General features: G+C 36.6%; 1 protein-coding gene, 2 non-coding genes and 2 pseudogenes across 3 annotated transcripts; 3 read left to right on the top strand and 2 right to left on the bottom strand.

Moving 5' to 3' along the window:
• The first annotated feature begins 1,598 nt into the window (after positions 1-1,598).
• LOC113293445 lies at positions 1,599-2,832 on the top strand (annotated as a pseudogene).
• Positions 2,833-3,214: 382 nt separating this feature from the next.
• On the bottom strand, positions 3,215-3,296 carry TRNAS-AGA. The gene has a single exon. It is a non-coding gene; the product is annotated as a tRNA-Ser (tRNA).
• Positions 3,297-15,836: 12,540 nt separating this feature from the next.
• Positions 15,837-16,049, top strand: LOC113300929 (annotated as a pseudogene).
• Positions 16,050-17,072: 1,023 nt separating this feature from the next.
• Positions 17,073-17,234, top strand: LOC113300736. Its single transcript, XR_003335912.1, has one exon. It is a non-coding gene; the product is annotated as a U1 spliceosomal RNA (small nuclear RNA).
• Positions 17,235-18,001: 767 nt separating this feature from the next.
• Positions 18,002-22,231, bottom strand: LOC113299743 (bifunctional TH2 protein, mitochondrial-like). Its single transcript, XM_026548817.1, has 7 exons — positions 21,916-22,231; positions 21,463-21,782; positions 21,250-21,361; positions 20,183-20,455; positions 19,643-20,057; positions 19,230-19,490; positions 18,002-19,012 (listed from the first exon to the last, which is right to left on the bottom strand). The coding sequence occupies exons 2-7, from the start codon at positions 21,666-21,668 to the stop codon at positions 18,156-18,158; spliced, it is 2,124 nt and encodes a 707-aa protein (XP_026404602.1). The 5' UTR covers positions 21,669-21,782; positions 21,916-22,231; the 3' UTR covers positions 18,002-18,155.
• Positions 22,232-26,392: the final 4,161 nt, after the last annotated feature.

The following is a 26,392-nucleotide window of genomic DNA, read 5'->3' as shown; positions in this document are numbered from 1 at the left end:
TACAATCGGAAGACAAAGTATGGAAATATAACCCGAATGTACACATTCGGACGTAAGAAGACACATATTGTTCCCGAATACAAAACAATTGAAAGCTAACTAAACATATTTACAACCGAATATGCATCAATTGGAGTTCAGAAGCTCTAAATTTTTCATCCTACACAATCAGAAGACAAAGTAAACAACTATAACCCGAATGAACAAATTCGGAAGTAAGAAGACACATATTTTTCCCGAATGAAAAACAATCGGAATATAACTAAACATGTTTACAACCGAATATTCATCAACTGGAATTCAGAAACTCTAAAATTTTATCCTACACAATCGGAGGTATAAAACATTATATTTTCTTCCGAATAAATACTAGCCCTGAAATGGGATTTTTCCTATATCAGAAATTTTGAGATTTTTTCAATATATATATACATATATTCGGTAGTGAGTGTACTTCTGAATACTGTGTGTCTACTTAAATATATTCGGGAGCCAAAAAATTCATTAAACTACCGATTATTACCAGTTTGTATCCATGAAGATATGACCAACAATATTCAGCCGATAACCATCAAATATTTCTCCCGAATACTGTCGATGTTCTTGAGAAATGAAGAACACGACTACATTCGGAAGTAAATAAGCATGAATATCGCCCGAATCTGGATAAATAACCGAAAATCCTTGAATTTTTTTTTCTCGATTCGTTCGAATTAAAGCGAAATAAACCCCAAAAATGATAGATTCTTACCTAATTGGGGCCATTTGAAGTTGAAGAAGTGTTTGACTATCGGAATCGCCACCACCGACTACATCGACGGGTACTTCTTCTTCGCGTTCTTCTTCATTTGCAGCAACAATTTCTTTATTTCTTGCTAAAATCTCAATCTTTGGATCGATACCTCGAGCAACGTTTTTGGTTCTAGATCTGTGGGTTTCATTTCCCTTATCCATTGTTTTATAAACGAATCGACGATGTTTTGATTTTACGATTCGCGACGATGTTTCGGTTGGACACAAGAACGAGGGAAAGTTTTTTTTTCTTCTACAATCGGAAGATAATATGAAACTGGAAGAAGAAGAGTTGAAATAAGTAGATTTTTTTTTGATTTGGTTTTTATACAGTTTTACCAGAAAGGCATTTATGTAACTTCTATATCATATAGGGTACCCCTTAACTAGAGTCTTTGGCTGGGTATAAATTGATGGCCACTAAAAACGGGAGGCTTTTTTTGTGCATCGAATGTAAAGTAATTGAAAGAGTCAGTGGAATGCTTGATCCCTAATTGGATACAGAGATGAAATTGTCTTCGATCACTACAGAATCTTTTTAATTCTTTTTTATTCTTCTTGGATGGACGTTCCTTTGCTTTTCTAAGCAGCTGCATTTGAATCAAAACACTTCAGGGATATCAAAACACTCTTGTAGTTCAGTTAGAACAATTATGCCGTTACCTGCAACCATTCAAATAAAAAATAGTGTGTTTCTCTTTATATAAACTTTCAGCAAATTGGGTTTCAGAGCATCCCCACCCCAACTACTTTGAAGGACAAATAAAGCAATATCTTTAAATCTTAGACAATCTTAAATCCTAACTATGGCTTCCTCATCAACCCGTTTTCAGTTTATGTTCATGGCCTTATTCATCATTTTGGCTACCTGGGTTTCTCAAGCTATGTCAAGTAGAGTAGTACTACTCCATGAGCCGGCCATGGTTGATAGACACCAACAGTGGATGACTCGATATGCGAAAGTCTATAAGCACCAAGCTGAAAAGGAGAACGCTTTGATATATTCAAGGCCAATGTTGAACTCATCGAGTCCAGTAATGCTGGAAGCAAACCATACAAATTAAGTGTCGACGAGTTTGCAGATCAAACCATTGAAGAATTTAAATCTTCTCGCAATGGACACAAGAGGTCATGGAGAAGAAGTCTACATGAATCTACAGAGTTCAAGTACGAAAATGTCACTGCAGTACCATCCACCATGGATTGGAGAAACAAGGGAGCTGTTACAGCAGTTAAGGACCAAGGGCAGTTTGGTAAGTAACAACATTTTCCACATATTGTGTAAAAATCCCCAGAAATTCTGATTACCCAAATGGCATATAACAATGTGCACAGCATGTGTATCCTATTCTACTATTCCGCAAAAGAACAAAATTGGCTTCAATTCCTAAATTGATCCCAAACTTATATTTTTCATATTTTGTGGAAACAAAACATAGGATGCTGTTGGGCATTCTCTGCAGTGGCAGCCATGGAAGGAATAACACAATTGGCAACTGGTAAGCTAACCTCTCTATCTGAACAAGAGTTAGTAAACTGCAATACTAAAGGTGAAGATCAAGGCTGTGAGGGTGGTCTAATGGATGACGCCTTTGAATTCATACAAGAAAACCGAGGTCTCACCACAGAAGCTAACTACCCGTACAACGGAGTCGATGGAAGCTGCAACACTAAGAAGGCAAATGCCCATGCTGCCTCAATCAATGGTTATGAAGATGTGCCAGCCAATAACGAGGCATCTTTACTAAAAGCCGTCTCAAAGCAACCTGTTTCAGTTGCCATTGATGCCAGTGGCCAGGACTTTCAGTTTAACTCAAGCGGGGTATTCACAGGAACTTGTGGGACTGAATTAGACCATGGTGTTACCGCAGTAGGGTACGGGACTGATAGGATGGAACAAAGTATTGGCTCGTGAAGAATTCATGGGGAACTTCATGGGGTGAGCACGGATGCAAAGAGATGTTGATGCTGCAAAGAGATGTTGATGCTAATGAAGGTCTATGTGGTATTGCCATGGAAGCCTCCTACCCAACTGCATAAGAAATGCAACTATAGATGAATATTTCCTCTTGATATATCTATGTTTATCCTTTCCTTATACTAAATACTACAAACTGCTTTCTGGAAAAAGAATGTGTTGGATGTACTAACCTGAAAGTTTCAGAACTGAAAATATACAAAACATGGAAGGAAAATATATAAAACAATCACTAGTAAGTAGAAGGGAAAGTAGTGACTAAAATACATCAGAAGACGTTATGATTTAAGAGTTAACATGCTGTCATAATTCACAATTGATAGACATGGTGGACATTAGTGACACCTTTCTGAAATCGGAATGTTTTAACCTTTAAATACTCAAGGGACAAACAACTATTTCAAGAAAAATTACCTCCTAAGCCTGTTGAACTTGAAATCCAATCGTGGTCGGCAGGATCCGAACCTGCGCGGGCAAAGCCCACATGATTTCTAGTCATGCCCGATAACCACTCCGGCACGACCACATTGTTGTACTCTTCAGAACACATCAAATATATAACCAAGAAAACAGCTTAATTCAAAAAATCTTTACAAACAAGAGCCCTTAGATTAATATTATTGTGGAAAAAAACCTGCACTCTACCCAAATCAATAATTGAAGAACAACTTGACAAAAAGCACTGTATCATCAAGCAAGCCAAGCAAGAGTTCAAACCTGACAGATAAGACCTTCATTCTAAACTGATAAATATTTGTTAGCTGGCTAAAGCACACCCTTTCGAGAAAACGATTACCGAAAGATTCAGATGAGAAACAGATAAAGAATCAGCACATTCATGAGACTAATAAATGAGGGAATTGTACAAACACCCCTCATTTTCAGTATCCTTGATAAATTTGGCTTCCATAACAAAATTTTATATAAAGATGTGAAGTATCTTTTATTAATCTGCCACTTTATGTTTTGGTCATGTTTAGTATCCGTAAAACATACAGATGCCTAAAAGTGTACCCATGGCCAAATGCTCACATGATAAGAGTCCTGATAGGCCAACCACCACAGGACTTCACCCTATGACATCCCAATAAAGGAAGCCTTACTGAAGTAATGGACCAGGAAGTCCTTGGTACCGTTCAGCCATAACTCAATGCCTAATGTGAATATATTTGTTTGCGTGCTAATTTGTAGCTGCCCACCAAATATGTGACCTCGCTAAAGGAGGTCCTGACCATGCAAATAGGATTGTAACAATTTCTAAATTTTATGCTTTTTTTTTTGTCAGCATAGTATAAACGAGTGCCGGTTTACAATTGCAGTATACGGTCATAGTTCATATGGGGAAACCAGATAAAATCAGAACTTAATACGTTAGGTGGTGCTAGTATGGAGTAGCGAACTGTGACAACTGTCAAAAGTCTTGGTCAATTCTAGTAGCAGTATTGAACATATGCCTCATAAACAATCAAATATATGGTCATCGAAGCTTACCAGTGGGGAGCAAACCGAAGCAAAAAGGGATCCCATAGCATAAACAACGAGTCCACTTTACTCAACTGCTCCAGAACAGTAGGGTTTACTGTGGGTAAGACCTAATCAAATGAGACAATCTGGTATCAAGGGTTGCAAGCTATTGAAAACCATGGGTACATTTGAAAACATGAACCATTAGTTTCTGAAAGAAAACAAATGTAGGTTAACACAAGACATAATATACCACAATAACTCGCAGCTAAATTATATTTATGATTTTAATACGTACAATTGAAATAACTATCTTTACCATTTAATAAAATGAAAACCATTTTGAATCAGAGCACTACTAAATGCCCAAATATGCTCATACTAAATCCATTTAAATCTTTCAGCTCATGACTTCTCCTATCTGGAATGAATACACGAAGAAACTTAAGCACGATGAAGACAACTATGATTTTGAAGGTTTACAACGCCATCTTCGTAAAGAAGAGGACTCTTATCAAGCTGAAGCTCATTCTAAAGCAAACAATGTGGAAGAAAGAATTCTTGAAGCTATGATACTCAGCTTTCAGAAGAAAATTCCTAATAGGAATTGTTGGATGTTTTCTGAAATCGAAGAAACTAAAAAGGGTTTATGTCTTATAATGTTTTCTGTCTTTTAGTGTAACTACCTATCAGTTATACTAAAAGACAGAAATCCTTTCTATTTTCTTGTGATACAGATTTTCTATGTATCTTGGCAAAAAAACAGATCTCAAATTTAGAGACAGAGTCAACTGAAGATTTCAAAGGTATTAGTGGGTGTCGGTGTCAGTGGAAATATGGAAGGTGTCCTACTTAATCATAGAAGACACACTAACTCTATTCAATATTACCATTTCAAACTCATTTTCTCCTTTATCCCTCTCCATTCTCTAAACAAGTGTGTTCAAGATCAGGAGAGACGTATTGTCCCAAGGGAGATTAGGGACATAGTAATCAGTTTAAGCTAGTGAATTTCTTCCAAGGAGGTGGGAGGCGTGGCCCCTCATAAAACTGTCAGTGAATTTGATATGGGGGTTCTCAAAGAGGGGAGTCACTTGCTTTTAGTAAATACGAGTGGGTGTCAGGTAATGGCATAAGAAATGGACAGGTGTTACCCAAAGATTAGCACATTTAACAGGAAGTTGGTGAGTCTCAACTAACCTGCGTAAAATATAAGAGCTAGCACATTTAACAGGAAGTTGGTGAGTCTCATCTAACCGTAAAATATAAGAGCTCTAAATGAAAAGATCAAACAACCAAAAACCATAAAAATCACTAACCTTGTGTAACAAGTTTCTTCCCTGGCTTGACATGTAGAATATTCTCTTTATTCTTGAAGGCAATGCTGGAACAGAAGAGCCTTTCTATCCATAAGAATAAAACAACAGAAATAAGCAGCAATAGGTGTCAATACATACAAAAGAAATACCATGTTAACAGTATATATACACAGTATAGCTTATGTGCATAGAAAACTGATCCCTTCAAGAATTATAAATATAAAGACAAAAATAAATCGCCATCAATAATGTCTATCAACCAAATTTAGTATGCAGTCGCCAACCTAAAAAACACCACCATACTGAAACCATAATTCAGCAACTTTTTATCATGTCTTTTGATATCTTAATGCAAAAAGTCATGCAGGATACGCAACATTAGTATCAAATTAAGATTAAGCTTCCCATCCAATGTTTCAGCATTTATCTCCAATATTGATTGCTGGATATTGCAATCCTTCTCTTTAGGTAAGAAATCATAAAAACAGGGTGTCAAACAGAACTTTTAGTAGATAAAAACCATGACCACGAAAGAAACAATGCATCAAGGTTCATTCGTAAAGTGAGTTTTTTTAAGAGTCAAAAGATGATTGTACTGCTTGATATGGTACTATCAAGCATATTGTCCATAAGCTCTTTGGTAATATGGCTTAGAATTGATAACTTGGCCATCACTTGATTAAAATAGCAATTACTCAGTAGTCAATACCCATTTAACATAAAATATCTACTTATTTAAACAGAGGAAGAAAGAAAGAAAAATAACTTATGGACAAAATTGTGAAATACCTTGTCAACAGGTCGAATAGATCCAATAGGTGCGATATTTGATTTTGTCCATGTATTTTGGTTCCATCCTAAATAGAAATGTTACAATACTGGAAACAAACTTGAGATCAGTTACATGAAAACTATGATCACCGTAATCGGCAAACATGTTCAATGCTTATTTGGAACAGAAAATTTGTAGTATGCTGCACCAGCATTTATGAAAAAAGATGAAAAACATTAGCCGACAACCATACGCATAATCCATATCCCAACTTAAGTCTGTCATTTGTGGATATCACAGGGAGCACGAGACTTTCTGTCGGAATATTTGTAACACGTGAAAACAAGAATATTGCAGCATCTAAAAGACTGGAGCACCTGCAAAGAGAAAATTTTCAATGCTGTAAGCATAACAGAAGTGAGTTCCCAGCAATGAACCAAGAGGAAGAGCGCAGTTCGACATGCAAATATTTTGGTAGTATTAAGCATGTAATACTCTTGAATTATAGGGTCTGTATAGAAAACCGAAAAGCAAGGTATAGAGGTGCCATGGGTGTCATTTTTTATACCAGAACTAGGTCACTAGCAACCCGTACACAAGCTTTAAGTATCTCTTTCCTTTTTCATATAAAATCCACGCTTTTCTTTGTCTAAACTATTACGTTTTCTCGCATTTATTAAGCTTCCACAACCAGAAACACCATCAGATGACAACGAAACTGCTAATACCATAAATCAATCACTGTGTCTCTAAACTCTGTACAAAGTAATCTGCAGCCTAAGAAAAGGGAACCATTTTACCACCCAAGCATTAAATCAAGACCACAACATGAAACCTGGCTCAAAATGACATTTATTTCAAATCTTACCACATTAAAGTGGAAAAGGTGAAAGCGGCATACGAGGGTTAGGCAGGCTCTCCAAAACTATCGAGAAAAATGTGCACCATTAAGCATCAAATTGAGTAGACATCAAGTGGAGGATAAAGTCTTTAGTGAAATTGAAATGAATGAAACTCATCATACCTAATTCAAGTTCCAAACCAAAGAAATGCGGTGTCCAAGCAATCTTCATACAGCAAGAGCTTCAGAATTGATTTCATCTGACAATATTCTTAAACATGTCCATATAATCAATGTCTCCTGTTGAGATTATTAGTCCCACATTGTATGGGCAATTAAGATCCTGCGGTTTATAATCTCTTAGGACCTCTCCACTTATTGCCAATTGGTTTTGAGTTGGATGCCCGTATTCTAACATGGTATCAGAGCAGGCTATTTGCGACGAGTCATTAGACCGCGCTTTTACTCCGCGTCACCCGATTTAATTGTCCACGTGTTAGACCCAACGAGGCTACACGTGAGGGGGCGTGTTGAGATTATTAGTCCCACATTGTTGGGCAATCTAAGATCCTGCGGTTTATAATCCCTTAGGGCCTCTCCACTCATTGCCAATTGGTTTTGAGTTGGATGCCCGTATTCTAACATGGTATCAGAGCAGGCTATTTGTGTCGAGTCAGTTGACCGCACCTTTACTCCGCGTCACCCGATTTATTGTCCACGTGTTAGACCCAACGAGGCCACACGTGAGGGGGCGTGTTGAGATTATTAGTCCCACATTGTATGGGCAATTAAGATCCTGCGGTTTATAATCTCTTAGGACCTCTCCACTTATTGCCAATTGGTTTTGAGTTGGATGCCCGTATTCTAACATGGTATCAGAGCAGGCTATTTGCGACGAGTCATTAGACTGCGCCTTTACTCCGCGTTACCCGATTTAATTGTCCACGTGTTAGACCCAACGAGGCTACACGTGAGGGGACGTGTTGAGATTATTAGTCCCACATTGTTAGGCAATCTAAGATCCTGCGGTTTATAATCCCTTAGGGCCTCTCCACTCATTGCCAATTGGTTTTGAGTTGGATGCCCGTATTCTAACATCTCCAACAGCTGGACTGCCCATACAATATCACTTTCTATCATATTAAAACAAAAACAATCGATTCAATTCAATTCAATCAAACATCAGAACATCATTTGGAAGAAATCTAATTTGTGCAGTATGTACTTCCTCCGTCATCAGAAACCGGAACGACAACATTAAATGCAGTTCCACCTGACACAATTTCATCAAATTCTCGCCAGAAATTGACACATAGAAATCAAAATAAACAATAACAATTAAGAGAATCAAAAGATTATCATGCGTAATAGAGATTTGAGAACTGATTCTTCAAAGGAGATTCTCAGAGAGAAAGAAGAAACTGGAACTTTGAGCAGAAAAGAATACAGGGGGTTAGTCGTGGGATAGTTCGAGAGATTTTAATGTATTTAGGTTTTTTCCTGTTAGTCCCGAGGGAGTTTGAGGGAGTCTCTCCAAATCTCCGTTATTCATGGGGGAGTTTAGAGGAGTCTCTTAAACTCTTTAGAAAACACCTGTTAGTCGCTGGGGAGTTTAAAAAAAGCTCTTGAACTCCCTGTTAGTCATAAAACCCTACAATACTAGGGAGTTGGTTGCTTTGGGGAGTTCGAAGGAGTTTTTAATGTATTTTGGTCTCACAACAAATCTCTCAAAAGAGTAGAGATTTGGGAAGGAGTTTGGTGCGTAGAAAACCATAGGAGAAAGAAGAGGAAACGTTTTTTTCCAGGTATGTTTTTTTCTTCTTTGATCTCCATGATTGTTTATAATAGTTTGATTTGTGTACTATTTTGATTGTTTTTCATATCTTTGATCTCCATGATTGTTTATTTTGATTGTGTGTATAGTTTTTTTTTGTGGGTACTCTCTCTCTATCAAAACCCTAATTTCTGGTTCAAAAGATCTTGGTAAGAAATTGCATGATTTGATTATAATGATATCTTTAAATTCAACAGTTGGAATATGATGAAATTTGAGTATATCGTATTTTACCTTGTTATAGAAGTACAGTAAAATTTTCACGCGGATCAGATCACGTTTGCTACTGCAAAGATTGCACAATATATGACTATGGTCTGCTGAGTTTAAATCCCGAATAGGGGACTGATTCCTATTTATCTCATTCTCCGCTTATCGTACAAAGCTAAAATTTTAGTATGATGTTTGTATATATGAAGGTTTCCTACTGTAGAAATTTCATGAAGTTCTGATCAATTTAGGTACACCAAAGTGTGAGAAATCCGAAACTGAATTCTGTATGCATGTATTGAAAGTAGTCGGGTTCTGAGTAATGTATCTTTTTAATGAACCGTTGGAATGCTATGAGTTTTGAGTGTGTTGTGGAATATTGAGTTGTAAGTGTACCGTAAAAATTTCAAGAGGATCAGGTAAGTATTAGTACTGCAAAGATTGGACAATCTGAAACTGTGTTTCGGTGAAACAGAATTCCTTTACAGCTATCTTCATAATTTGTTATGTCATCATGCATTAATTGGCTTGCTACTTTGCATGGGTGTCATTGAGAATCACTATCACTTGTTAAGTCATCTTATTTAGACACATACTTCTCTTCTATTCTATATGCCAAAGTTCAATACAGTGGCGTACTTCATTCCGTATTGGCGTGTTTTAGCCAATTCATACGGTGCTTTTGTTATAATGATATCTTTAAATTCAACAGTTGGAATATGATGAAATTTGAGTATATCGTATTTTACCTTGTTATAGAAGTACAGTAAAATTTCACGCGGATCAGATCACGTTTGCTACTGCAAAGATTGCACAATATATGACTATGGTCTGCTGAGTTTAAATCCCGAATAGGGGACTGATTCCTATTTATCTCATTCTCCGCTTATCGGACAAAGCTGAAATTTTAGTATGATGTTTGTATATATGAAGGTTTCCTACTGTAGAAATTTCATGAAGTTCTGATCAATTTAGGTACACCAAAGTGTGAGAAATCCGAACTGAATTCTGTATGCACGTATTGAAAGTAGTCGGGTTCTGAGTAATGTATCTTTTTAATGAACCGTTGGAATGCTATGATTTTGAGTGTGTTGTGGAATATTGAGTTGTAAGTGTACCGTAAAAATTTCAAGAGGATCAGGTAAGTATTAGTACTGCAAAGATTGGACAATCTGAAACTGTGTTTCGGTGAAACAGAATTCCTTTACAGCTATCTTCATAATTTGTTATGTCATCATGCATTAATTGGCTTGCTACTTTGCATGGGTGTCATTGAGAATCACTATCACTTGTTAAGTCATCTTATTTAGACACATACTTCTCTTCTATTCTATATGCCAAAGTTCAATACAGTGGCGTACTTCATTCCGTATTGGCGTGTTTTAGCCAATTCATACGGTGCTTTTGTTATAATGATATCTTTAAATTCAACGTTGGAATGAAATTTGAGTATCGTATTTTACCTTGTTATAGAAGTACAGTAAAATTTTCACGCGGATCAGGTCACGTTTGCTACTGCAAAGCTTGCACAATATATGACTATGGTCTGCTGAGTTTAAATCCCGAATAGGGGACTGATTCCTATTTATCTCATTCTCCGCTTATCGGACAAAGCTGAAATTTTAGTATGATGTTTGTATATATGAAGGTTTCCTACTGTAGAAATTTCATGAAGTTCTGATCAATTTAGGTACACCAAAGTGTGAGAAATCCGGAACTGAATTCTGTATGCACGTATTGAAAGTAGTCGGGTTCTGAGTAATGTATCTTTTTAATGAACCGTTGGAATGCTATGATTTTGAGTGTGTTGTGGAATATTGAGTTGTAAGTGTACCGTAAAAATTTCAAGAGGATCAGGTAAGTATTAGTACTGCAAAGATTGGACAATCTGAAACTGTGTTTCGGTGAAACAGAATTCCTTTACAGCTATCTTCATAATTTGTTATGTCATCATGCATTAATTGGCTTGCTACTTTGCATGGGTGTCATTGAGAATCACTATCACTTGTTAAGTCATCTTATTTAGACACATACTTCTCTTCTATTCTATATGCCAAAGTTCAATACAGTGGCGTACTTCATTCCGTATTGGCGTGTTTTAGCCAATTCATACGGTGCTTTTGTTATAATGATATCTTTAAATTCAACCGTTGGAATATGATGAAATTTGAGTATATCGTACTTTACCTTGTTATAGAAGTACAGTAAAATTTTCACGCGGATCAGGTCACGTTTGCTACTGCAAAGCTTGCACAATATATGACTATGGTCTGCTGAGTTTAAATCCCGAATAGGGGACTGATTCCTATTTATCTCATTCTCCGCTTATCGGACAAAGCTGAAATTTTAGTATGATGTTTGTATATATGAAGGTTTCCTACTGTAGAAATTTCATGAAGTTCTGATCACTTTAGGTACACCAAAGTGTGAGAAATCCGGAACTGAATTCTGTATGCACGTATTGAAAGTAGTCGGGTTCTGAGTAATGTATCTTTTTAATGAACCGTTGGAATGCTATGATTTTGAGTGTGTTGTGGAATATTGAGTTGTAAGTGTACCGTAAAAATTTAAAGAGGATCAGGTAAGTATTAGTACTGCAAAGATTGGACAATCTGAAACTGTGTTTCGGTGAAACAGAATTCCTTTACAGCTATCTTCATAATTTGTTATGTCATCATGCATTAATTGGCTTTACTTTGCATGGGTGTCATTGAGAATCACTATCACTTGTTAAGTCATCTTATTTAGACACATACTTCTCTTCTATTCTATATGCCAAAGTTCAATACAGTGGCGTACTTCATTCCGTATTGGCGTGTTTTAGCCAATTCATACGGTGCTTTTGTTATAATGATATCTTTAAATTCAACAGTTGGAATATGATGAAATTTGAGTATATCGTATTTTACCTTGTTATAGAAGTACAGTAAAATGTTCACGCGGATCAGATCACGTTTGCTACTGCAAAGATTGCACAATATATGACTATGGTCTGCTGAGTTTAAATCCCGAATAGGGGACTGATTCCTATTTATCTCATTCTCCGCTTATCGGACAAAGCTAAAATTTTAGTATGATGTTTGTATATATGAAGGTTTCCTACTGTAGAAATTTCATGAAGTTCTGATCAATTTAGGTACACCAAAGTGTGAGAAATCCGAAACTGAATTCTGTATGCACGTATTGAAAGTAGTCGGGTTCTGAGTAATGTATCTTTTTAATGAACCGTTGGAATGCTATGAGTTTTGAGTGTGTTGTGGAATATTGAGTTGTAAGTGTACCGTAAAAATTTCAAGAGGATCAGGTAAGTATTAGTACTGCAAAGATTGGACAATCTGAAACTGTGTTTCGGTGAAACAGAATTCCTTTACAGCTATCTTCATAATTTGTTATGTCATCATGCATTAATTGGCTTTCTACTTTGCATGGGTGTCATTGAGAATCACTATCACTTGTTAAGTCCTCTTATTTAGACACATACTTCTTTTTTATTTTATATGCCAAAGTTCAATACAGTGGCGTACTTCATTCCGTATTGGCGTGTTTTAGCCAATTCATACGGTGCTTTTGTTGCAAGGAGTTGCTAAGGGATTTTCTTTGATTAACAATTTGGCTAAGTAGCTCTGCGTGTTAGTATTGTGTAATCTAGTATCACATTTTTTTATCATGTTTACATTAGACTGTTTGGTGTTATTACTATCCTTGCTTTGTTAAGTTCTAGTATTAGTCTAAGTACTAATGTAGCTAACATGTCACACCATAGAATGGAAAAATCCAGCCAACCTGCTGAAAACAACAAGAAGAAAAAGAATGTTAGGAAGAATAAGAATACGGAACCGGAAACGGAAGTGACTACGAATTACAAACAATGGACAACTCGAGAGACTGAGAAATTATTGGAACTGTTGGTAGAAGCTACACTTGAGAAGAAGATCAATGATCATTTATTTTTTTCTTTTGATTAAAGATCAATGTTATTTGCAAATAAGGGTTTATTGTTTCTTAAAAGAGAATGAGTTAGGAGTGAACTCTCTCAAACTCCCCCAAACTCCCTGAACTCAAAAACACAAAACTCTCTCAAACTCCCTACACTCTCTCAAACTCTCTCAAAATCCCTGAGATTTAAAATACACTCAACTCCCCCGAAATCACTCGAGGACTAACCCCTGTTAGAAGGAGAGAGAATTTGAAGAGAAGAGAGAAGAAATAAGGAAAGCGGGAAGGGCCTACATATCAATGTCCGCCATACCCCGATTCTGAACCAGGTTTACCCGATTTAATCCTAACTCGAACCGCGTGAGTTCACACGGTTATGTTTGTGACTGAACTCTGGAACCTCTAGCTGGTATACCGGTGTCAACAAACTCAGCGTCTTATATTAGGAAACCAGACCATATGCTCGCAAGCTAAGATTTAGAAGCCTTTCCAAATATCATCTTCAGCAACACTACAAATACCAAGTTCTCAACCAGGAACATAACAAAAAATATTTTCAGAGAACTGAAGGCCTGGCGTAGCAAAAGATTTCATAAGTCTAGGAATTCTCTCTATTCTTTTGCTTCTTTATACTTCTTCTTTTAGTAAAATCATGGCAGAGGGGGGTGAGTTGCAGTTGCTTGATCAGAAACGTTTTACTTGTATGATCGTCTATTTGGGAGTGATTTTGAAGATGATTCACCGATGAGAGTTGTTGAACCAGCTGTTGTTGTTGATTTGAAACAACAAACAGAACCAAGAGAAAGATGCATTCTCAGTCTTAGGGTGAGAAAGATACCAGGCACCAATATGTATCAAAACCTTTTATACAAAAATCAAGATGAGGAGCCCAAAGTTGAAGCTGCTAAAAGGAAATTAGATTGCGAGGAAAGACAAGAAAAGGGGGTGAACAAAATTACTGCTTAACCGAAGCAGGTGAGCAAGCATGCTAAAAAGAGCCATGGAGACAGCGTTAGGGCGCGAATAGAGTGGAGAAGTAAACATCTAGGGGTCCGGAAAATTAAACATCTGTCGGTCCACAAGCCCAATCTGCTTGGCATTCTGATTTTCTTTTCTTGCTTCCACTTTTGCTTTGTGCATCCGATGTAATGTAATGTAATTGAAACACACTGAAATGCTGATCCCTATTTGGATTTTGTAATTAATAAACTAAACCTCTTATTCATATTCTCTTGTGCAAGTTAATTGATTGTGTCTGTCTGTGTGCATCATGATTATACCTGTTTTTGCCTTTATTTTAGAGCTTTGTTTGATTGGATTCCAGTTTAATTTATTAGTTCATTGATCATGTCAGGAATATTCTCACACACAGAAGTTAAGTGTTTCTTGTTTGCTAGGAATGAATTGCCAGTGAAATTTGGTTTAGCTGCAAATTTCTACAATTGATGAGCTCTATCATTTTGCTATGCTAGGGGCACATAATAGGTGATCATTAGGAAACAAATCAAAGAAATGGAGGGCATCATAATGAGCATTAAATTGAACATTTTTATTGGAGCAAATACAAGGAGATCTTGCATACTCAGAAACCACACTTAATTATTCACCTAATTGACTACAAACTAAAAACACATTGACCATACTGAGAGTATTTTGTAGAATATATAACGAACTATCCTTTTGATTTCGAATCAGCTGATCTCTTACTAACTAAGTTCTTCCTGGAGGCAGGTAGAGCAGCAGCAACTCCTTTCTCTTCCGTTTCCGGTTTAGGCCATTCATATACCAATCTATATTCCTGAGTTTTGCTAAACCATGCATAAACACCGTCTCGACGGATAGGATAATGGCAATAGTTTTGGCATCTCTTGTAATCTCTTCCAAAGTCGTACAGGTCATACTCACCTGAGACTAGTTTTCCATTTGCGTCATTCCACCACATATCACACCAAAACAATGTTGTGCCCAACAAATCCATCTTGAAATGCCAATGAATATTCTGCTGATAAGACAATGCATGTCTCCCAAGATCATCCTGAATTGATCTGCAGTTAATATTTAGGATCACGCTTTGTGATATCTCATTAGACACATTGACATGATTTGTCCTGTAAATTCCATTTTTTTCCTGGAGATGATGGGAAGAACATTCACACACTAACGCTCCAAAAGTCATCATCATCATCACCAGATAAAAACATTGTTGCTTCAATAGATCCATTTAATGTATGAATGTATTTTTTTTTGCATTGACAATGTAAATGTTATGTCTTTGGGTGTGGCTATAAATAGACAGATTATTAGCTCTTTTGTATGACCATCTCTCTTATCTGCCTGCTTGCCAAGTTGCCGCAAACAATGAAAGGTAGTTGCTAGATAAGGGTATTGAATACGGATATAGGAGACTTTAATGCATAGGGTTTGTTGGAATATTCCAAAATCTTAGATAATATCAGATGAGGTATGAGTTGGATATGGCCATGGTATATTCGGGAAGTAATTTTTCTTGCATTCAAGATATGTTTTAGATGCGAGATTTTACTATCTGAGGTATGAGTTGACGGGCTCATCTCAGCTTAAACTTATCCAAGTTGACAAGCTTGGTATTTAGTTAGTCCCACATTGTTCAGTTTTAAGGAGGTAGAAGGAAATGAGGCGTATAAAACGCGAAGTTGCAGAAGGGAAGAAGCATACCTTTCTCGGCCTTTTGGCTAAGATCAAGTGTAGTATCGGTTCTTATCAGTTCAATACCTGATATGAGGTATCAGTTCAATACCTCATCGGCTCACATGATATTAAATTATTTTTTTTCATAGGGGAGTTCCCATCACAGCTGCTTGCTGCTTGGGGTTCTCAAGCGTCGCCTCTGCGTTGTACTTCTGCAGTGGCCTGGCGCACCCCCACCATTTCTAATCTTTAAATTTTGATTACCTGCGTTGCACTATTGCAAAGGGCTGGCGGCACCCCTACCAATTTTATATGCGCCTGGCGCACCCTTACCTATTCTAAATGCCTGGTGCAACGCATTGCACTACTGCAGAGGCAGGCCCGACAACTTTAAATTTTGACAACTTCAAATGCCTGGGGCAATGCTTTGCACTACAGCGAAGGCCTGGCATCGTTAAATTTTGAGTACTGCAAATGCCTGGTGCACAACCCCCAACTAATCCTCTTTTAACTTCACGGACTACACTGCAATTTTCTTATCTTTCAATGAACTTGCTAGATAAATCAATGAACTTGCTAGATAAATCATAGCTTACAAACCGCGTCGAATAAATTGAGCATGTACTATGTGCAGAAGTTGAAAAGAATGTCTTCCTAGAATTTTGGAAGGATGCTCACTTAATCATCGGCTTAACCTTCAAATCAGCTGGATACCCATGACACGTCTTCTCTCATACTGCCACATTCGTTTCTGGTGAACTGATGGACATCAGTACTTACTAATGCTCACAATCAAGTCAAAAGTTTAGAATCTTAGATTTTATTTTTCAGCAATGTGTAGCGGTTTGATTTTAAGAGCCTTGCATAATACATGGAGTTAACCTCTGGAAATTGAGTCAACCTCTGGAAATTTATCCTTTTCGTTCAGTTAGAGTGAACAAGCAAATCGAGATTGTTTGCAATTGGAAGAGTGAAATGAGCAACAAAAGTGGTTACAGTCGATGCAAAAAATTCAAATTGGGCACTGGTAGTTTAAGCAAATCACCATCACCAGTTTTGGTTTGTGATACTGGTAAAGTTTCTGATTTGAAGAGTTTTAAGCCAATTAGTGGGTTTCCTGCATCAGTTCTTGTTAATGTTCTTCACTGAGTTTCTGAAGGCCAAAAGCGCGCATCCAATATTAGTCCCACATGATAAAGATAACAAAAAGGGATAGAGAAGACGTCCTATAAGATGAGCTTGAAGGAAGGCTGTAAAACATACTTACCTGGACTGGGTCTATGGATGATCATGAAGGTCCATGGCCTAGGTTAGTGACTTCCATTGCACTTTGGAAGGGCGCTCGCCTAAGATCTCCCCACTGAGGGAGAGTCTACGTCATAATTTGTTCCTGAGGGGGAACGCGTCCGCGCGGCCCCTGCCAATTGTAATTTAAATGTTAGTTGAATCATATGTTTTGAGTTTTATCAAAGCTCTGCGCGTTGCTAAATAGTGGTGCATTTTGATAAGTTGAACAAACAAGGACCACGAACAGCAATGTTAGTTGAATCATATCAGACCATCAAAATTGCATAGGACGTCAGGATTTAATACTGCAAACTATTCCCTAAACTGAATCGTGTTTATTGGAGAAGACTCGATGGCTTTAATAGTGCAAACTGTAAGTTTTGGTTTTCATTGCAGATTCAGATATGTTTTTTTTTTTCTTTATCGAGGTTGCTCATCATTAGTTGAATTCTTGTTGTTTCTCTTTGTCAGGCATTTGTATCAGGTTACAGCAAAATGTGACACCCCATCAAGTTCTATTTTGTGACTCTTATGTCGATGAGAGATTCAAATTATACAGAAAATCAAACTAAAATTACACCAGAAGAGCACCCAAGCGCTACCTTAAGGCTGAGATTGAAAGGAGCCTGTATCAAAATTCTACAGTATGCAATTAAGAAGGGTAAAAAGTTCTACTTCGCGGGAACAGAATTTAAAATTACTGACCAACTCGTGATCCTCTAGCTGTGCCCTTGGTTTAGGGAGTATGGCCACCGGAGAATGCAGTATTTTCACAATTTTAGAAACATTTAATATTCCTGTGGTCTCCACGTGATATGAGCGTCTAATCTAATCTATAAATGGTAAAAAAAAAAAATCTGACAAGGGGATCACAAGAAGACATGTCTTTCATAAGAACCAAAGCCAAGCTCAAAATCTGTATAAAGTCCTCCTCATATATGGTGATACTACAATGTTATGTCATCGTATCAAAGAACATGCCAAAATTTATAGACAAAATAGAAGTAAAAAAAAAAAGAACTATTTCGAGAAATCTTCACTGTTCACACAGTTCGCTACCTAGAAGTGAAATTAGGACAAGTTCCTCTTTTAAGATGTTCAGAAGCAGTTCTTGATGGGTTTGAAGCTGAGAAAGCAGCATCACATAATGAACATCTTAATTTAACAGCTTTGGGTAAACCAGTATCAGAATTCTGTATAAGTATTGGTTCTAAATGAGCCCAGTACCATGCTCCTTTCCCTGTAATAGCTTTATTCCTTGCTGCTACTAATCCTTCATACCTTTTATGTACTGATTTCACAGTCAAATCATCACCACCACCACCTGAAACTACCTGTAAAGAAGTCGTTTCTGTTGTTATTGCTGTTGTGGTGTTTGTTGCAGCAGTTGCCATTGTTGTCGATGAACAAGGTGTTGTAGAAGAATAACCAGAAGAAGAAGAAGTTGGGGTTTGGGTTTGAGCTATCAGTTCATCGTCTTCTAAATCACGACCCAGAATGAATGCATGTATTTCAGTCCAACAAGAAACTGTGTAAAGAATACCAGATAGACCACCCATCCAGACATTAGGGTTGCCACTGTAGAAGTGTTTTTTCTGTTTAACCACCACGCCGTCAAGCAGAGGTACAAATCTAACACCAAAGTGTTTTCCCACCTCAATCAAGTGTCTGTTTGACCCAATCACAATGCCAATATCAGCTTCGAGCAGGCATAGCAAGTCACCTACTGAGGTACCAATGAAAACAGTAAGGGCATTCAAGCCATGTTCATTTTCTTTCTCCTGCACCATGTCCTGGAAATACTTACGTTTTGCTTTAACAGACTGATGTGCCTGACGAGTCACTTCACCAGTGAAGATTCCATCTGCATACCTGAACGCATTCCCATCTACTTCAAACGTGTCTAAACCACCTGGCAAAAAACATAAATATTCACTTAAAAAGTATCCGAAAGGAGCATAAACTAGAACATAATCTTATGACCAGGACCTTGTGAAGTGATACCTTCGCCATAGTGAAAAGATTAATATAGAGATAAGTTGGATGATAACGTAGAAAACACCTGAATTTCAGTAGTAATCTGTATAGATAAAATATAAAAGGTTCACTAGTGAAAAATGAATTAGTACCTGAAAGAGCCGACCTAGTTAGCTCCTCACTCCAACATGACATTATATTGACAGATGCATCGAGCTTGTTCACCTTCTTGAAAAAATTCATACAACCATTTTTAAGTATCATATGTTTGCCAGCTTGCTTTATTTCCTCCAAGCTTATGCCTTTCAGTACACCAGAATCAAATATTCTTGAAACCGCTCGTCCCTCAGAAGATGAGAGCTCTACAAGGGCACCGTGGAGTGACTGGAGTCCATGATAATTAAAACTAAGAGCTGCAATGAAAAATAAAAGAAGACACAAGGCTGAGATTTGAGTGCTTTAGAAATCTAAGCAGGAACACTTGCTTTCTCTCGGTTTACAAACAACTTAAAATGTCCTAGATAACTTTAACATGTAAATCCACGATTAAAATGTCTGATCATACCTTTTTCACCGAGCATAATTTTCTTTATGCATTTATCATACTCGAAAGTAGACTGCTGGGAAAGAAGCTCCCAAATATTCTTCAAATTTGTTGATGTAATATGAGAAGGTATGTCTCTATCCTGACCCTGCAGTAGCTGATCGGCTTTTTGAGCAGTCACTATTGCAATATTTTTTAAAATTCCCAAAGAACCCAGATCAGTACATGTAAAATCAAAATCAGCAAATAGCATCAGATGTTCCTTAGGATCAAGCTTTGTATATACTGGGATGATCAGGGCAGACTGTTGAGAATTAAAGAAGTCCATTTTAAGTCTCATAGCACGACGATAAAGCCTTTCTACGACTTGAATCTCTTCCTGGGACAAAGAGTTGCATAGCTTATCAAGCAATACCTCAGCATGCAGAAATGACATCTGAAGTGAAATGTAAAAAAAAGGTCATAAGCTCCTTATGCAAATAATATCAATGATTCTTAAAATCTTGAGAAGTGTGTGAAAGGTGAATAAGGAAAAAGATCAGTGACTAATGATCAACACACCTTGAAATTTTCATAAGTATATTCTTTGATCCACTTGCTGCGTGGGTGAGAACTACCATCAGGAGTACCAGGTTCTCGCACCGCCTTACTAAAAAAGGCATAGAGTCTCAGGCTTGGCATCATAGCACCAAGAGTATAAGCAGGAATTTTTGACTGATGTATTGGAATTTCATGAACTTGTATATCACCAGATGCAGTCGCTAACAAGAACTTTTCGTGTTTTGCTGTTGCAGTGTGAATAATGGTTTCTTTTGTAGGGTCAAAACCCAGTTTCTGCACAAAGAGAACTTCTTGATTATATATAATGGTAAATTCTTTAAACACGTCGAAAATCATGCTAACTGGTAAACATATACACAGATGTGTATTGCATATGAATCATCTGTTTATTCCTTTCCATTCACTTTTATCTGAGTTGGTAGGTTAAAAAACAGCTGCATTTGATCTACATCTACAGTTCACAGTTCGTGTTGTTATTTTCCTTACTACACAGTTATGTATGTAAGTCCAATACTCTATAAAGGCAAAAAAGCGGTGGCAATTGATCTGCATCTACGATTGGCAACTGCAGTTTTTGTTGAGAGTCCTTTTTCTAAATTAATCAAAATGATTCAAGATTGTTGCGACAAGAATGTGAGCATTCCTAATTGTCTCTGCTAACTTCATGGAACTAACTACATGTTATGCATCAGGTGTAACATAAGATAATAACAATTTACCCACATGAAACTTCTCGATAAACAGAACTAAATCATACTCATCTGATGCAAATGAAGAAGTGTGAAAACGAAGATTTCTTTCTAGGATCTAAAGCCAGATTATCCACTGCATTATAACAAGACATATCCAACGGAATCGGCCAAAGAATTTCATAAGAAAAGAAGATAGTTCCTAGGTATCTATGATTCTGATAAGAAGCTAAATGAACAATATCAATTGAAAGGACCTAACCTAGTAATCTTGCAAGAAAAAGAAAGATGGAATTCACAAAAAATCTCAATAAAATCCTATTTCAGCATAATCAATAAATCATTGCAAGAAAAAAAGAATCCTCATAGTACTCTTACCTGTTCAACAAAAGAATTGTGCCTTTCCAGTTCTTGCTTCACATTTTTACTCCACCTTAAGAATGCAGCTTTATCAGAATCATCTTCACATTGATTTGCTGCTAACTTGAACCTGAGTATGTACACCAGAACACATACACATCAAAATCAATACACAAACGCAAGAAACCAAAAAATTGAAGGAAAAAAAATCAAGAAAAGGTTGAAACTTACACTTCCAGAAAATTGTTCAGCAAATGTGCATAATTAGCAATATATTGATAAAATTCTTTATCATCAAAACTTCCAGAATTCACGTGAAGAAACAAAGGTAAATACCAGAAGTACAGTGCTTCATTCTCACAGTTTTTCCATAATCGTTCTGAAATACTAATCTTAGATTCTGATGATTCTGATTCAACTTGTTCTGATGTCGACATGCTGTTGATTTCAACAACTTATTTTGATAATTCTGATGATTCTTGAACTTGTTCTGATGTAGACATGATTTCAACAACTTCTTCTGATGATTCTTCAACTTGTTTTGATGATTCCTGTAATGTGGAGTAGAAATTAAGCAGAGAGAATGAGAGAAGGAGATATGTTTTCTTGATCAGCTTCAAGAACTAACAAAGAATCCAAGAGAGCAACAAGTATTTATAAGAAAGAAGAAGAGGTTTCACTAACCTGGAGAAGCGCCATTTGTACCTCGGCTGCACCAAAGAGGCTTGCTTAGCCTTAGCCGCGCTTGGATGTATTTCATACATCGGCTGCCGCTGCTGCTTGATTAGGAATATATACTCCGAGTTATAACGGGGTTGAATCATCTCTGCTGGTGTAGGGAGTTTTTCACTCTTCAGATAATCAGTAGCGAAACCGCCCATTGATCATCAAATTGGCAACTAAAAGCTATTACAAGTACTGAAATTAGAAGAAACGATGCATTTGGAACCCTAAAATCCAATCTAAAACCTTAACTGTAACGACAGACGATGCAATTTCTGAGAACATCTTCTCAGGCAATGGCTTAGAGTAAATGGATAAGGAAGAAATGATTCGTTTCGTACCATTTTCCCATGGGCTTTGGACACTCTAGTCCTGTGTTCCCAAGCCCGCTACTTAATAGTCCAACATTTTTATTTTATTTTTACGGATAGGCAGATTGATCCAAAATTCGAGCGAGTTAGTCCATAATTGTTTTTTTTTATACGAAAGGAGTTTTATTATGGGAAAAATATTGTTTGGTCCTTTTTTAGGTGGGCGCATGTCTGTTTGGTCCTTTGGTCAAACGCCTTTACTGTTTGGTCCGTAATTATTTAAAAATATTAAACTGATAAAAGTACCCTTTCGTATTAATTTTTACTTATTTTCTTGTACTAGTTCATTCCAGAAATGAAGTCCATATAAAAACCTAAAAAAAACAGAAATGAAGTCCATATAAAAACCTAAAAAAACCAGACTTCATTCCAGGAATGAAGTCCATATAAAAACCTAAAAAACATACTTCATTCCAGAAATGAAGTCCATATAAAAACATAAAAAAACAGACTTCACTCCAGAAATGAAGTCCATATGAAACCTAAAAAAACAGACTTCATTCCATAAATGAAGTCCATATAAAACCTAAGAAAAACAGACTTCATTCCAGAAATGAAGTCCATATAAAACATAAAAAAACAGACTTCATTCCAGAAATGAAGTCCATAAAAACATAAAAAAACAGACTTCATTCCAGAAATGAAGTCCATATACAAACAAACTTCATTTCTGGAATGAAGTCCATATAAAAACATTAGCAACATCATCTTCATCTTCTTCGACGTCTTCAACAACAACAACAACATCGAAAATAAGATCCAACATCAAATCTTTGTTAACAACACCAAAAAAATCAAGATCCAAGATGAAGATTGAAGGTTATATTAGTTTTCTTCATCTTTTTCTTCTTCTTCGTCATACACAGCAGCAGAAAAATCTTCAAAAACTCCATCGTCTTCATCTTCTTCAACAGCAACAACAACAAATAGTGACGAAGAAACACAAAAATCTCCTTCGTCTTCATCATCTCCATCGTCTTCATCATCATACTGAACAACAACAGTAACAAATAGTGATGAATAAACCAAAAAATCTCGTCGTTCTTCATCGTCTTCATGAGCAGCAACAGAAAAAAGAAAAAATGGGGAGGAGAGAAGCTAGATCTGAAAATAGGAGGAGAGAGAAAGTAAATCTGAAAATAAGATATTTTCTAGGGTTTCTTTCTATATATGTGGTCCCAAAAGGGTATTTCTGCCATCACAAGATGACATTTACATCATCCATGACATCACCCTAGGACCAAACTATAATTTTTAGGACCAAACTATAATTTATATTACCAAATAGGACCAAACAGACAACTGACTAGGTCAATTGGACTAGACTCATCCTAATATATTATTTTTGGGACCTAATGGTATTTCCTACTTTTATTAATTCGAAAGAAACTACATAGATAGTCTATCATCTGCTAATGTTGTTTCCTACCAAAGTGGTTTTACATCTAACCATTCTTCTGGATCTGATAGAAATAGGGCATGCTTAGCTAGCTGGTCAGCTACATTGTTTGCATCTCTATGATTTATCTAATAAAAAACGACAGTCTTGAATAATACTATTATGTAACCAAGAAACTGCTCCTTGATGGCATTGACTACGTTTTGGCTATCTCCCTCTAACTGAATTTTCCTAAACCCTTTAGTTAATGCCCATCTGATCCCCTCCAAAGCTGTCAATGCCTCCGCCTCTTCAGGTTCTAATGCTTTGACTGGTGCACTTCTAGCTCCATCGGACGTACCTGCATTAGTTTTAATTATTAGTCCCAATTTATTATTATATCTACAAAATGCAACATCAAAATTAATTTTAATCAAATCAAGTTCTGGTCTTCTCCACACATAGGAACCTGAAATATGTATGAAATCATTTCTTGAAGGCATAGTTGTCTGTACTCTCTGCCAATCAGTCATATGTGAGTTCACAATTCTGATAACAGAGTCACAATGTACCTGTGCATTTTCAAAGACTACCCTGCATCGGTGTTTCCAAACTTCCCAAATAACAAAACAAAATATATGAAAATGAGATATGTTATTAGGCCTGAGTTGGGTATCATGATCAAACCATGAAGCAACCCAACTATAAATATCCCGACCCTGTAATCTCAATAACAGATTTAAATCAATAGCTCTAAGAACAGTAACAGTGACAGGACATTCTAAAAATAAGTGTTGTAGAGATTCAACAGGACTAGAACAAAGAGGACAAGCGGGATCTACATTATCATTATGCCTAGCTAGTCTTTCTCTAATAGGTAAACACTTATGAATAAATTTCCAGAGAAAATGGAGAATCTTTATGGGCAACTTGGTTTTCCACAAGGATTTCCAGTTTATTGGAGTTCTCATATAAGCAATCTCGGGGATGTCATTTAAAATGGCTTTATAGGTTGTTTTAACATAGAAGATACCATCTCTAGCTGGCACCCATCTTAATCTATCAATACCATTCCTGGGGATTCTAGTCTTAAGAATAGCCTCAACTGTTTGACTATCAAACAAACATTGCAGGATTTGAACATTCCAACTCTTAGTATCTTGGTAAATAAGTTGAGAAACCCACTTCCTATTAGTTGACACAAAACTAGACCTAGGAGGCCTATTTAGTGATGGTATCCAATTATCTTTCCAAATGGAAATATTGGAGCCATCACCTACTTCACAGCATTAGAATTTCCTAATATTCTCCATTTTCCCTCACAAATTCCTCTCTAAATCCAACTACCATGTTCATTCAAAGCATCAGATAAAGGATTAGTATCTTTAAAACATTTGCACCTCAGAATTGAGGAGCATTGAGAAGAAGGGTTTTCTAACATTCTCCAAGTAAGTTTTGACAGAAGGGCCTGATTCAAAATCTCAGATTGTCTAATGTTAAGTCCTCCTAGGTATTTAGGCTCTCTTCCATTTTTTTTAAAAAAGGAACCCTTACCATTCCCATTTTTGTTCCACCAAAAACCCCTCTGCACAACATCCATTTTGTCAGTAATTGTTTTAGGCATTTTGAAAACAGCCATATGGTGATTAGCTAGAGTACCTAACACAGACTGAGTCAAAGTTGTCTTACCTGGTTGATTAACGAAGAAAGATTGCCAAGTAGCAAGCCTATCAGAAAATTTATCCACTAGAGGAGCAAAAGATTCAGTCTTACTTCTTTGAAGTAAAAGAGGCACACCCAGATACTTGTCTTGGAGAGACATTCTCTGAATGTTCAAAATACCAGCAATTTGTTGCTTAATGCTGTCCTGCACCTTGCAACTAAAGGCTATTCCTGACTTTTCAAAATTCACAGACTGACCAGAAAACTTACTGAATTGTTCAATAATTCTGACTTAAGCTACAGCTTCATTGGACCTGGCTTTAGTAAAAACTAAGCAATCATCTGCAAAAAATAGGTGAGAGATAGAAGGACTATTTTTTGTTACAGTAATACCATGAATTTCACCAGTTCTTTCAGCAGAATAAAGGGCTCTAGATAATGATTCCATACAAAGAATGATAAATATGGTGATAAAGGATCACCTTGTCTTAAATCTCTTTGAGGTTTATAAACATCACCAGGGGAACCATTAAGAAGAATTGAAGTAGTCACTGTGGAGATGCATTGATTAATAAGAGAACACTAGTCATCTGAAAACCTAAACTTTTCATAGAATCAATCAAAAAACTCCATTCTGCCCTATCAAAAGCCTTGGACATATCTAGTTTAATAGCCATCCAACCATCTTTCTTTTTAGTTTTTTTCATAGTGTCAATCAGTTCGTGAACTATGACAATATTATCAGCTATCACTCTACCAGAAAAAAAACAGTTTGAGATGGAGAAATTATCTTGTCAAGTAAAGGCTTAAGTCTATTAGCTAATAGTTTAGAGATCATTTTGTAGGTGACACTACATAAGCTAATAGGTCTAAAATCAACAGGGCTAGTGGGGCAATTCTTTTTTGGTATCAAAGAAGTAAAATTATGATTTATTTCCTTGAGAATATGCTTAGAGTGAAAAAGGATTGCACCATTCTAACAATATCATCACCTACAACATCCCACATATGCTGGTAAAAACCAGGT

Source organism: Papaver somniferum, chromosome 7, assembly GCF_003573695.1.
Source record: "Papaver somniferum cultivar HN1 chromosome 7, ASM357369v1, whole genome shotgun sequence".
NCBI lineage: Eukaryota > Viridiplantae > Streptophyta > Magnoliopsida > Ranunculales > Papaveraceae > Papaver > Papaver somniferum.
The sequence above is the reverse complement of the archived record's forward strand: the minus strand, read 5'-3'. Positions and strand labels throughout refer to the sequence as shown.

Bases quoted from the DNA above. Each gene is read 5' to 3' on its own strand.
- LOC113299743 (XM_026548817.1), bottom strand. From the start codon at position 21,668: ATGTCGACATCAGAACAAGTTGAATCAGAATCATCAGAATCTAAGATT. The intron at 21,362-21,462 runs GTAAGTTTCAAC...GTACATACTCAG, and splicing joins CTGAACAATTTTCTGGAAGT to GTTCAAGTTAGCAGCAAATC. The intron at 19,013-19,229 runs GTACTAATTCAT...GTTTTTTGCCAG, and splicing joins AACTAGGTCGGCTCTTTCAG to GTGGTTTAGACACGTTTGAA.